The sequence below is a fragment of the Hibiscus syriacus genome, unplaced genomic scaffold, assembly GCF_006381635.1.
Source record: "Hibiscus syriacus cultivar Baekdansim isolate YM2019G1 unplaced genomic scaffold, ASM638163v2 tig00110458_pilon, whole genome shotgun sequence".
Classification (NCBI taxonomy): Eukaryota; Viridiplantae; Streptophyta; class Magnoliopsida; order Malvales; family Malvaceae; genus Hibiscus; species Hibiscus syriacus.
This window is the reverse complement of record NW_024062745.1, coordinates 2,251,822-2,266,081: the sequence shown is the minus strand read 5'-3', so window position 1 is coordinate 2,266,081 and position 14,260 is coordinate 2,251,822. Positions and strand designations below refer to the sequence as shown.

The following is a 14,260-nucleotide window of genomic DNA, read 5'->3' as shown; positions in this document are numbered from 1 at the left end:
TTCAGGCCTCCCATTTTTTTCATATTTGTAGTTAGGGCCCCTATATTTTCATTTTTGTAATTAAGCCCCTAATCAAAAAAAAAATTGTCTTTATAATTGAGGTCCTAATTTTATTCAATCTCACCTTTTATTTTATAATTGAAGTCTCTAAATTTTTTAATTTCCTCTTTTACCTTTATAATTGAGGCCCCTGATTTTTTAATCTCACATTTTAACTTTATAATTGAGACCCTTAAGTTTTTTTCAATTTCACTTGTACCTTTTCTACCTTTACAATTGATGCCCCTAAGTTTTTTTAATCTCAAATTCTACCTTTATAATTGAGGTCCCTTATTTTTTTAATCTCACTTTGTTAACTTTATAATTGAGTCCCCTGAGTTTTTTCAATCTCACTTTATACATTTATAATTGAGGTCCATAAGTTTTTTCGATCTCAATTTCTACCTTTATAATTGAGGCCCCTAAATTTTTCAATCTTAATTATACATTTATAACTAATTTTTTTCAATATGAATTTATACCTTTATAATTAAAGCATATATTTTTTTCAATTTCAAAAATTTCTCATCCTTTTCTCAATTTCTCTCGTTAATTCATTTAATTTTGAATTAAATCTAATCATGTTTGTCTCTTTTTTTTTTGTAAATTATTCTTTAACTCTTAATCTTCTCCACTCTCAATCTAACGTTAACATAATATGTTATTCTTTATTTTTTTAATTTATTATTCAAAATCAAGCTTCATATCATAATTCATACCCACATTCAATTTTTTATTCTTTTATTTGTATTTAAAGTATTTTTTAACCAAATAATAAAACCAATGTACACAAAAAGTATAATCATTTTTTACAATATTAAATTAATTGTTTAAGATTATACTTTCGTTCAATAAGGCCTATTTTTTAGTTTTTGTTTATTGTCTCGAAAATGTTCGAGACAGCTCCGCTGATTATAGGGTATTATTTTGTTGAATCTATTAAAAGTTATAAAATGATCTTTCGACTAAGATTTAGTTTTGTTAAGTCATCGACTATTAAAAATTATAAAATGATAATTTAATTATTCATATATTCTAAAATCTTTTATTTTTTATTAAAAATTAACGTTTATATAAATTGATTGTTAATTTATTAAATGAGATATTAATAAAAAAATAATGGAAAGAGGGACGTTGCATGAAAGCGCTCGAATTCCCCAAAGAGAAAGGGAATAGAAGACGACGTCAAAGCGAGTTTGTCGCGTAGCGATGAGGTAAAACTCGGCAACTCAACTCAGCCTCGAAAGCCACGTCGTACCCACGAAGTGGGGCTTAGTTTAAGGCCTTTTCCCGTTTTAGATTTCCCCGGTTCTTGCTAGCTCTGCTCTTGGCTTATTGCAGTGGTAGGAGGTTTGTTGTATTATTATTTTATATTTTTAATTTTTTAAAATTAATCTATCGGTAATTTTGTTTAATTCCACTCTTATTATAGTTATAAAAAATGACAAAAATATTTTTAATCTTTTATGTTTATATTTGCTCAATCAATTTATCCATTAAAACATTTATAAACACAGATTTTCGAGAACTTATAATGTTTAATTAATAAAAAATTTATTATGTGTTTAAACACACTTAGATTTGTTATCTTTTAAACAAAACAGCGACCACGGTGTTGGTATAAAAATGAATCACTAAAATATGTTGAAATAATTTTTGTGTTAATTGAATTTTTTAAAGTTATAAACTATTTTTTTTTTACTTTAAAAGAGTTTCGGTGATAGAAAAAAAATGAGATTATCATTTATTGACCTTTACAATTGTGTTATTATTATACTTATTTTTTGTTGTTATATACAGGAAGACAATCCATCAACGTTTCTTCAGTACCGTAAGAGTGGACAAAAAAAATCATACTTTATTTCTAATTTTGTATCAATTCTACTATGTCCATTCAATAATAATAGGGTAAATTACATGCTTACTCACTTAACTTTACTCTCTCTCTTATTTCATTTATTGTACTTTTAATTATTTCAATTTGCGGACTAAATTTTAAACTACGAACTTTTTTGTCACTCGGCCGTTAAGTTTTTAACGACGTCATGATGTGGATTATTTAAATATTTTTAATCATTAAAAATAATTAAAAATTAAAAAAAAATCATTTTTATTCTATCTTCTACCAGATTTCGGTCACCATGCCGGTTGTCGTTCTGACCATCACCACCCATCTTCGTCGAAAATAAATATCTCTCAAAATTCCCATGGACTTCATTGCTCTGAAGTGGAGAAATTGGATGGAATAGTTTCTATGTTGCGTGGTCAAGCTAGGGTATGGTGGACAAATGTCACCATAAGATTGAGAAGTGATCAAGTGACATGGTCATTCTTCTTAGAAGAATTCTAACGTAAGTACATTGGGGACCAATTTATCAGACAGATGAAGCAAGAATTTTTGAATTTCAAATAAGGGGATTATACGGTATATGAATATGAATGTGAGTTTAATAAGTTAAGTTGTTCCGCTGCTGAGCTTATGCCAACCGAAAAGGATGTTTGTGATTGGTTTGTGGAGGGCTTGCGCCCTAGGCTAAAAGAGTTATTGTTAGCATTGAATTTGTCATCGTTTCAAGAGGTGATTAATCGAGCTAAAGCTCTAGAGAGAGCTCAGAATGAGAGATTTAAAGAGCAGAAATTTCAGAAGTTTAAGAGAATTGATATTTCGTCGAGTTCATCGCCATCAAAGAAAAGTAGAGATTTGGATTTTCAAACTCAGAATATGTTTGAATCAGCTGCATCTTCGGCTAAAAGATCAAATATAAGTCAATTCAGACAATGTTCATATTGTGGAAAGAATCATACGGGAGTATGTCGAGTGGTTTCAAGAGCTTGTTTTAAATGTGGGGATATGGGACATTTTATTCGAGATTGTCTGTTTTTTAATGAGGAGACTGTACAGAGAGAGCGATCTGTTATGGTATCTCAGAGAAGTATAAGTGGAGGTCGTGGAAGAAATCAATTTGAGTCATTCACTCAACATGATATGCACCCAGCTGCTTGGGTTTATAATTTAAGGACCGATGAAGATTTCGAGGATCCAAAGATTATTGCAGGTAAATTTCAATAAAGTAGTAAATTAGTTTAGGTTTTGATAGTATGGGGGTCAACATAGTTATATGCTAGTGGTAATTAAAAGGAGAATTGGAAGATTTGATTTGAAGTGATAGGTAATGAACTGTTAGAGATTAATTAGTAGGGTGTGGTTCTCAAGTGAATAAGTTATGTTGAATTATATATGGTATGAGAAATGTATATGAGTATCATATTAGTAGTATGAGTATAAGGTGAATTGCTCCATCTCGTGGTGAAGTGAAAATTCGAGGACGAATTTTCTTAAGGGGGAGATTTGTAACATCCTAAAAACCGAGCTAGTGACTAAAATGAAAGTTTTTGAAATTTGGTCATCAATTTAGGAAAATTTATAAGTTCAAGGATTTAAACATGAATATTTTGGTATTAAATGATATGGTAATTATGGAAGGAATGAAGGGTATTATGGTTTTTATAGCTTAAAGGATATTTTGGTTTCCTTTATTAAGAGTTAAACACGTGGGTTTTTGGGACAGATCTGGAAGTTTTTTCCTCTTGTTTTCTTCTTCTTCCTGTAAGATTCATTGCAAAGGTGAGTTGGGTTATAATTGCTTATTTATTGAATTTCTAAGTTGATTTTGATTCTTTGGGTGTTATATAAGCTTAAGGAAAGTTTTTCTTCCTTTGGCATAAAGGAACTCAACTCCAAAAACTTCGTGATGAAGAAATCCAAGCAGAGTTCACTCTACACTTTACCCTTTCCCCTCTAATCATATGCAATACTGTTCAAAACAAGAAAAGGCAGGGTAAGCTGATTTTTCGTTGTCCTTTTATTTTTTTTTAATATTTAAAATAATTATGGTCAAAATTTAAATATTATGAATTTTAAAAAATTAATCAGGGACATTTTTAATAGGACAAAGGTAAAAAAATCAATAAGGAACATTTTTAATAGGACAAAGGTAGTATAATATAATTAGAGTATTAGTTACATTAGGCATTGTTGAACAAAACAATCATAGCCAACAGATTTGTACGTAGAAAAAGAAGAAAGATGCTATTTATTAGGGTAAATTACATTGGTGGTAAATGAACTTTTAAGATGCTCTCATTTTAGTTGTTAAAATTGAAAAACTTTCATTAAGGTTATCATCATTAATGAAGTTCCATTTCAATCACCAAACGGATAACGAAAGTTGACGTGGCATTCCCACATATTATTTTTTAATAAATTAATACATTTAATAAGATGATAATTGATTAATCAGAAAAAGAAAGAAAGATGATAATTGATTAATCAGAAAAAAAGAAAGAAAGATGATAATTGGTACTATACTACCAGGACCACCACCTTGTTAATGAAAAATTGGAGGAAAGTATTATATTTTCATTATTCTTTTTATTTTCCCCGATAACTTATAGGGTAAGTTTTTTTTTTTTTTAAGGATTATAGGTAAGTTAAAAGAGTGAAGGCAGGGTCTAGCCTATCAGTGTTTATGAAATCGAAAAGGAGTGGCCTTTGAAGTCTGATGGCAACCAGAGAGCCGATGAACGAGAAGTGGATCACTCACTATTCATCAAACCATCAAATACTTTTAGTTGGTGAAGGGGATTTCTCTTTCTCTTTGAGTTTGGCCAATGCTTTCGCCTCTGCCTCCAACATTTGTGCTACTTCTCTAGACTCCTATGGTATAAAACAACTTTACTTTCTCCTTGCAAAGTGTTTCATTACTTTGATCATTTTAACAAACCCCAAAAATTTGATGTGCGTTTTTATGCATCTTTTTTGAAGAATCGAGAAAGGGTTTAGCCAATAATGTTTAAGACTATATGTGTGTGTGTGTGAATGTATTGCTATGTCATTTTATTGATGTTGTGGTTACATTAGATGATTTGAAGAAGTACAAGAATGCAGCGTCGAATTTGGAGAAACTTAGTAGGCTTGGGGCAACCCTGCTACATAGAGTGAATGTAGCCACAATGAAGCTTCATCCTGTCTTAGCCAACCGAAAGTTCGATCGAATCATCTTCAACTTTCCACATGCTGGATTTAAAGGAAAGGAAGATAATCCCGATATGATTGGGTAAATTTCCTCTTTGCAAATTCATACATGTTTCTGGCATTGCTTTGTCATGTTCCTGCGTGTGTAGTTAGTGTTTTGGGATATTGTGCTCATGCATGCCATCAATGTCCTTGCTATCCTTTTTAGTTCTATCATAGTTTTCTTAAAGTTTACATATAGAGAGTTCTGTTTTTTCAAAGAGTTTGAACAACATTATGGTGGTGTACCGGTATTCCTTTGGGCCATTTTCGCTTTTCTTCCTTACATGGTGGTTAGGGCGGCCACGTGCCCACTCTGAAATTTTCTAGAATTCGAAGTTTTTTTATCTTAATATATGTGTGCCTACCCTGAAATTTTATCATATCTATTTAAATATAAAAAATTTATATTATTAATATGCATGTGTCCAGTCCCACCCTCAAAAAAAAATTCTAGATCCGCCGTTGATTGGACTAAGGGCAATCTCATAAGTCTCATTGCTGCAGTTTCTGCAATTCGTCGTAGGAGTTTTGGGGGATCAAACATTTTGTTCCTTTTAAATTTGGAGGGAGTTATACCATAAATTTAGGTGCTTCATTATTTTGTTTCTGTAAGATTAGATTTTGATGCTCGTGTTCAAGAATCAAGAGATCATATGGAAATATTTAGGTGGTGTTTGGTTGGATGGAATCTCTTGGAATTGGTGAGAATTAGAATCAAATTCCACCACTTTTTCATATTTGGTTCGAGTTTTTCAAGGAAATTGGAATCCCTGATGGAATTCAATTCCATCAAATGAGGGAAAGTGAATTCCATCAAAAAATGGATAGAATTCAATTCCCTTGTTGGAAGGAATTGAAATTTGATCATACTACCTTCATCAATCATTTGGTAATTTATTCATATATTAAATAAAAATATTTTTTTATTATTTCGGGTCGGGTCGGGTGAAACTTTATTTTGGTCGGGTTGGATCGGGTTTTTTTAAGTGTGATATTCGGGTCGGATCGTGTTCGGGTTTAGGGTGAAAAAAAACCAGACCGACCCGAAAATATATATAATTCAGGTCGGGTCGGATTAAGTCACTGTTTTTATTAAATAAAAATATTTTTTATTGTTTTGGGTCGGGTCGGGTTAGATTTCTAATTCATATATTCGGGTAGGGTCGGATGAAACTTTATTTTGTTCGGGTCGGGTCGGGTTTTTTAAGTGTGATATTCGGGTCGAGTCGGGTCGGTTTTTTTTAAGTATGGTATTCGGGTCGGGTTCGGGTTTAGGGTAAAAAAAACCAGACCGACCTGAAAATATATATAATTCGGGTCGGGTCGGATTAAGTCACTGTTTTTATTAAATAAAAATATTTTTTTATTATTTCGGGTCGGGTCGGATTTCTAATTCATATATTCGGGTCGGCCAGATGAAACTTTATTTTATTCGGGTCGGGTCGGGGTTTTTTAAGTGTGATATTCGGGTTGGGTTTAAGGTGAAAAAACCGGACCGACCCGAAAAAAATATATAATTTTACCTTATATATTTAGGAATAATTACAATAATACCCCTATATATATAATTTTTTTCAATTAAGTCAATGTTTTTATTGAATAAAAATAATTTTTTATTATTTTGAATCGTATCGGGTCGAGTTTCTAATTCATATATTAAATAAAAATAGTTTTTGGTATATTTTTTGGTAACTAATTAATATACTTTGATTGAAATGTATCGAAATATTGCTTTATCTTTTGGTAACTTATTAACATATTTTGATTGCGATTATTTTAACTTACAATGTTTATTAACATGATTTTTATAATTTATTAAAATGAATAATCAATCAATAAAATGAAATTTTAATATTTTTTTATTTTTTATAATATATTACTACATGTAAATTGTAAAATAAATTAAAATAAAACAAAAAAACAAGAAAGGTAATTCTGTCATTTTATATTACTAAAATCAAATTCATCTGACATGTCTGCGAACCAAACAGAATATGAAATTGGATTCCAATTCCATTTCTTGCTAACCAAACAGAATATGAAATTGGATTCCAATTCCTTCACAGATTCCAATTCCCTCATAAACATTCCAACGAACCAAACGCCATCTTAGTTTTGCCTTCGGCTTCCGCCCCATGTTTTTCACAATTTCGTTCTACTAATACAGGAAACATAGGGATCTTGTACAGCATTTCTTTTGGAATGCACGGCGCATGCTACGAGTTGATGGCGAAATTCATGTAAACCATAAAACCGGCCCTCCATATTGCCTATGGAATCTTAAGGAATTAGCTGATGCAAGCTTTCTGGCATTGATTCAGTGTGTAGATTTTAACATAGAAGATTATCCAGGTTATCGAAACAAGAGAGGGGATGGTCCGAATTGCGATGCACCCTTTCGTCTCGGTAAGAGCTGTACCTTAAAATTTGGCGTTTGCCCTCGAGCTGAGAAAGCGGCTAAAGCAACCAGAAGGCCAATGCAGCCAACTTCTGGTTTCAACTATCCTCAGAGGAACCTTGTTGTGAATCACATCCCATCGAATCATGGGTGGCCCCCTACCATCCCCAGTGGGAATCAATTCTCCGAGGTCCTCGATAGAAACTTGCTTTTGGTCCGAAAATATGGGCGGGATAGTAATGGTGTGGAAACTAATAGAGGACGCATTCTCCGTCTGTAATTACTAGAATCATTTGATTTTTTTTTGTTTGTGTCGGTTACCGTGTGCACCGGATCATGTGAAGTCGGATATTATATATCATCTGATTATTAATCTTTTAGATAGTGTGACCGATTGATAAAGTTGGGCGGAATCGCAATAAATCTTCCTATTTGCATCATTATTGAATTTAGAAACGTATAGGATCTTCAAATTATATTTCTTTGCTTTATTGGTCATATTTTGAACACTTGTAGAAATAAATTACATCTTAATTGAAGAAAGATATAATTCGGTAAAAACAGAGTTCAAACACCCCTAAAACTAAATAATATATATATATATATATTAAATATTTAGTAATTTCGATTAATTCGGTTAATAACTAATTTCAAACTGAATTAACCGAAAGTTAAATTTAAAGAAAATCGTTAACCGTTAACTGATCGAACTCAAAATTAACCTATCAAAATTTTGATTTGAACGATTAATTCGATATTAACCGAACAATGAACATCTCTACTGCCTGCTACTACTGTCAATCGCATCATTACTGTCTAGCTATTTAATTTTCATTCTACCGTATTAAAAAAAGTCAATTAATTTTATCATATAATATGTATGAAGATATAATAAATATCTATTACAATAAAAAAAATTAATTTCAAATAGAACAATGAAACAATAATCGATCATCCACCGATCTAAAGCGGACGGCGACGTGTCTATCCCTAAAGCCCTTATAAAATCAAGACTATTTATATAAGCAAAACAATTAATTGTACAAATAAATTAAGACTTTTAAATTACGTTTGTTTCACGAAAATGGATTTTGTAATTTCCTAAAAATTATTTTTTAAAAATTATTTTACAATATTTATTTATGTTGTGTAATTTATTTAAATTATTATATTTTTTAAAAGTTCAATTATTATATTACAAGTTTCAATTATTATATTCCATGTCACTTAATCGGTTAATTATTAATGACAATTAATTCATGATGATCACGTATTAATTAAATAAAAACAAAAATGATCATATATTAGGTTAAAATATATAAATAGTCCTCAAACTTTTAGGGTATTTATATTTTGGTCACCTAACTTTTGAAAATTATAATATAATCATTAAAATTTTAGTTTGTTTTCAAAATGGTCCCTACAGTTACATCCCGTGGATTTTTGCTGACGTTGCATGTTAACTCCGATAAAACAATACCCCCTCCCCCAGTTCTGCTTCTTCCTCTTTCTTTCTTATTCATTCTTCCTCCTTTCTTTCTTATTCATTCTTCCTCCTTTCTTTCTTATTCATTCTTCCTTCTTCCTTCTTCTTCTTGCACAGTGGCTATGGAAACCTCGCAACTGTCATCTTCCTCCGTTCGATCCGCTCCAGTTTCTTCACACTTATAGAGATACTAATAGTGGTACTTTTCTTCTCTCTCTCAATTAGTGAAAGTACCAGCATAATTGAGTTGCTTGTTAGTATGTTTTAGGAGTTAATTGAAGCAACTAGGGTTCTGATATATAAAAGAAATAAACTTTAGATGTGTTGTACTGGACGTTGAGATCATGTTGTGCTTTATCACTTTCCCTTAATCAATATTCAACAGTGTAGGGTTTGTTGGTGATTCCCTAAACAGAAACATGTTTGTTTCTTTGTTTTGCACTCTGAGACGTGTCTCCGTTGATGTGAAGAAATGGAGTCCTGCAGGAGCTGATCGTGGCTTTACTTTTCTCGACTTTAATCTTACCATTGCATATCATCGAACTAATCTTTTGGCACGCTATGGTAGGTAAGCTGTTTCAAGCATTTCTTACCATAGTTAGTAAGGACTTTTGCTTTGCGTTACCGGAGCTTGGACTAATTTATTTTGGTTGCCTTTAATGCAGTTCGCTCTTCCTTGTCTAATGCAGGTGGTCAGCTAATAGTAATGGTGGTTAGTTGGAAGCTCTTGGATATAACATCGTTAAAAGTCTAGTTGAGCATGCGTAAAGTGAACACACGTTCATAACCCATATCCACACAAGTTTTTATCTGTTTCACTACATCTATTTCAGAAGCAGCACATACAATGGATAAACATTGCTTTCTACGTCTTCCAACAATAGGTTGTGACCGCAAACCAAAACCTCTTGGCTGAATTCGCATGGTAACAAGCTTTAGGTGAAATACCCGAGTCTCTATCGAGTTTCCTAGTTACAACCTTTGGTTCAAAATGCAGCTCTTTGCGGAGCTCCATTGGAGAAATGTAAGAGCATTGAGAGTAACCTGACAAAACCTGGATCCAACAGGGCATTAGCGTCGTTGGTAATGCCAGGTCGAAACCCAACTGTTATAGCTTTATCCCCAAGCTCATTGCCGGTGACTGGAAACCCCAACAAAACTCCAAACTCTCCACATCAGCGTAATGCAGCCAAAATAAGCCTACTGGCTTTAATAGCCATTATTTTAGGCGATGTTTTGGTCCTCGCTTTAGTTTCCCCTTGCTTTACTGTTACTGATCTGATCTTTAACACAGGGCACTGGTTTTCACCTTGTGTCTGAAAGTACACAACATTTTATTGATTGGAAGTTTAGAGAACCAAACATATTAAATAGGGGGTTAATCTATGGCCATGGTCCATCCCAGCTTGTCCTCGATTAGACCAGTTTGAATCCCTGTTAGTTTTGCAAACAATCTCTGAACCACTGTGCAACAACAACAACAACAATCACAAGAAGGAAGAAGAAGAAGAAGAAGACCTGGGGGGTGTTATTTTAACGGAGTTAACATGCCACGTCAACAAAAACTGACACAAGGTAAAGATAGGGATCATTTTGAAAACAAACTCAAAGTTCAATGACTATATTACAAGTTTCAAAAGTTGGGTGACCAAAATACAAGCACCTTAAAAGTTTGGAGACTGTTTATATAAAAAAATTAGCTGACCCTATTCCCATATGTAATGGGATAAGGGGGAGATAGGATAGTAGACTGCCCCAAACGCTAGGTTGAGTGCAATTTCCGTGGGAGACCTCCAACAGTCAAAATTATAAATTGCCCACCGTGAGACTCGATCCCACGACCACAAGGTTAAGAGCTTTGCGCTCTAGGAGACTGTTTATAACTTTACCCTATATATTATGTTTTTCAAAACCAATGAGAAAAAAAATGAAAAAATACAAATAAAAGGATCAATCATGTACCTAATCCTTTTATTTTTTTTATATTTTTATAATCTTTAATCAAAACATTTAAAAAACACTCATCTAATAACAGATCCTACAATTAACATGATTTGCATATATATATATATTGTTATTCAATCTTTGGTCTATGTTGGATAAAATAAAATAAAAAGTTCATAAACAAATCTAGTTTAATTTTCGAATTTAATCTCTTTTGAAATTGTTTTCATAAACAAATGAACATAACCACAAAGCAGTCCAAATTTGTGATTTAACGTTCATAAATAGAATTTCAAAAACTTATTGTTACGATTTTAATTTTACATAAATAAAACGACAACTAATTAATCAGTTGATACCCTCTGAAAATTTAAATCGAAGAGATCATTGTGCAGCCTATAAAATAAATATACACGTCTTGCCACGAGTCACGAGATGAGACGAGACGAACGGCAGACGGTGCACGTAAAGATGGCAAATTCACCTGGATCTGACCTGATATGAGCATATTTCTTTTTTAAAAATCAGGTTTGAGTCGAGTCGGATTTACTGTGTAAGATTTTTAGGTTCAGGTCGGAGTCATGTTATGGGTCTAAAAAATCTGAACCGACCCCGACCCGGATATTTTTAATTGTATTATATATTTTAACTTATTTACGAAAATGCCATTGTGTATATATATTGTTTAGGGTTTGCTTTCATTTATTCTCTTGCCTCCTCCTTTTCTCTGCCGCAAGTTTATCCCCATCTCCCAAAACTCTTTCATTTCTTATTCTGAATCCCATATATATTAAACTTTAATTTCTTGTTTCGTCACTTATATGCTCTCCTTTTTAGGGTTTCTTGTTATTTTTTCCCCTTTGTGAAACACTACAAATACCAATGTCAATAGTATTTCCCACTCAATGTAGGATAGTGTATAAGCATTACTGAAATTTAGTGACCGTCAATGTAATTTATCATATTTATTATACTGAAATTTCATAACAAAGCCTCAAACTTAGTCTAGTAGTAGGGTGCTGGAAACCTTTCTCCAATAATCAAAATTTGATCCATTTCTTATTTCCTATTTTCTCTTAATTTTCTATCAACGAGGTGATGAAACGTTTCGTTTTCTTATGGGCATGCTGATTCAGCTGTTGTTAGCCGTTTAAAAGATTGTGATCGAAATGTAAACGTTTCAATCTTGATGATCAAAGTTAAAATATCTTTAAAATTTTAGTGTACCACTGTAGTTTATCCTATTTATTATACTGAAATTCCATAATTTAAAACGTGTCTCCCATTCAAAACACGTATGCCCTGGCGTCATCTGCCGTCTTCTCTTTTGTATAAATGAAAATCCCACATAAAAAATATATATAAAAAACAGTGTATTGCAACCGACCTAAAGCTTAAACATTGCTTTCTTGAGATTGCATATTAAAATAATTATCATAGAAATAAAAAATACATTTATTTATAAGATAATATCATAAATGGTATCTACATTCTTGTTGAATATTCACTGTGCTATTATAGCTTTTACTTATTTAAATTATTGATGAATAAATTATTTTTATTTATAGATTGTCCACCAAGAATGACGGTAGTAGAATTCGAATTTAACCTTACAAACTCAAATTCTTAAATCTCAACCACTTGTGTCATCATTCGTTAGCATTATTGATGTATCAATTGATATAATATTACTATATTTATATTGACCTTGAACATAGTTAACATATGATAAGATAGCTAATTAATATTTCATCCATAATTTTTTTTATAAAATATTTATTTTATAAAAAAATTCCATTCAAAATTGAAAGAATATCAAACTTTTACATATATTTAATTTTACGTATTTATATATAATATACTTACAACAATAGTAATGGGAATTAGACTTAATTTATTAATACACAGATTTTAAATTTACATAATCAATTTCAAGTGGTGATAATAAAAACATGTGACATGTGTAATTATTATTACAAATAGTCAGTTTTTAGACATAAAATATATGTCTTGCAATAAAAAAAACTTGTCTGATTAAGACCTGTTAGGAAATTATTTTCAAAATGAATGGAGGTGCTATAATAATGTTTAATGAGGTCAAACGTTAAAGATATCCCATATTTCTATGCATATAATATAATTTATTATTGTATGGCTTAGCTTAGCTTTGAGGGGATGTATAAGGTACAACATAATTAATATACTAAGAAAAATATTATTGGAAATGTTAATATATTTTTTAATATTTTTGATAAAACGTTATCTAAAATATTATTTTTTTTTGAAAATATTAATATTGTGTGCTACTTAAAATGTTATTTTTCCTATCAATTTTTCTACCAGAAATTAGGTAGTGAAATTAACATTTTGGTAAATAAAATAATATTTAGGTAATGTTATATTAACATTTCCAATAACATATTTTTTTAATCGTATATTAGGCTTACGTACGACATAACGAAGGTGACTTTATAGAAGAAAACAAAAGAATACGAAAGAGTAGGTTAACTCAAATACTCAGGAGGTATTTGGATGGGGGAATATGTGATTCTCATGGGAATGGAATCCACATTCCCCCGTTTGGTTAGCCTTAGAATCTCCTTTCCGGTAATATAAGATTATCAATAGTGGATTTTTTGTGGTATATTACAGAGAATATTATTACATCAATTTCCTTAGGTATTATTGGATTATCAGTGTTTTGGACTAAAATGCCCTTAATTTTTTTTCTTAAAAATATCATTATTCTATCATTGAATAATAAAAATTCTACGAATGTTAAATTACAAATTTATCCTTAAACTATTTTAGATTTACAAAAAAAAATCTATAATTAAAATTTATATAAAGTTCAAGGGTTAAAATAAAATTTTACCCTTTCATTAAAACTTTTTATATTTTTAATTTTATAAAAAAATATTATATAAATTTTATGAATTTAAATTTTTAAAGAAAATATATAAATAATTTTCAACTTATTAAAAAAATAAATATATAATAAGGACAATTTGGTTAAATATACATTCTAATAATTTTTTATTCCTTTAACCAAACACGATAATCTTACATTCCTGCTAAACCAACCAAACATAAAATACAACATTTACAGTAATCCTATTCCCTGGTAATCTTATATTCCCATTGGTAATCTTACATTCCCACTGGTAATCTTATATTCCGTGAACCAAACGCACCCTCATTGTTTTGATACTATACGATTGTGTGTATTATATTAATGCTGCACCCATAGGTCTTCGCCGTAAAACAGTTGATCAAATCCTTACATTCTTCATCAGGATTACAGATCATCGACAAC

The 14,260-nt window shown here is 31.0% G+C and overlaps 1 protein-coding gene across 1 annotated transcript; it reads left to right on the top strand.

The window, feature by feature from the left end:
* The first annotated feature begins 3,621 nt into the window (after nt 1–3,621).
* LOC120126479 (heavy metal-associated isoprenylated plant protein 41-like) lies at nt 3,622–7,826 on the top strand. The gene is made up of 5 exons (XM_039144659.1): nt 3,622–3,664; nt 3,768–3,878; nt 4,518–4,761; nt 4,961–5,156; nt 7,278–7,826. The coding sequence occupies exons 3-5, from the start codon at nt 4,602–4,604 to the stop codon at nt 7,792–7,794; spliced, it is 873 nt and encodes a 290-aa protein (XP_039000590.1). The 5' UTR covers nt 3,622–3,664; nt 3,768–3,878; nt 4,518–4,601; the 3' UTR covers nt 7,795–7,826.
* The last annotated feature ends 6,434 nt before the right edge of the window (nt 7,827–14,260 follow it).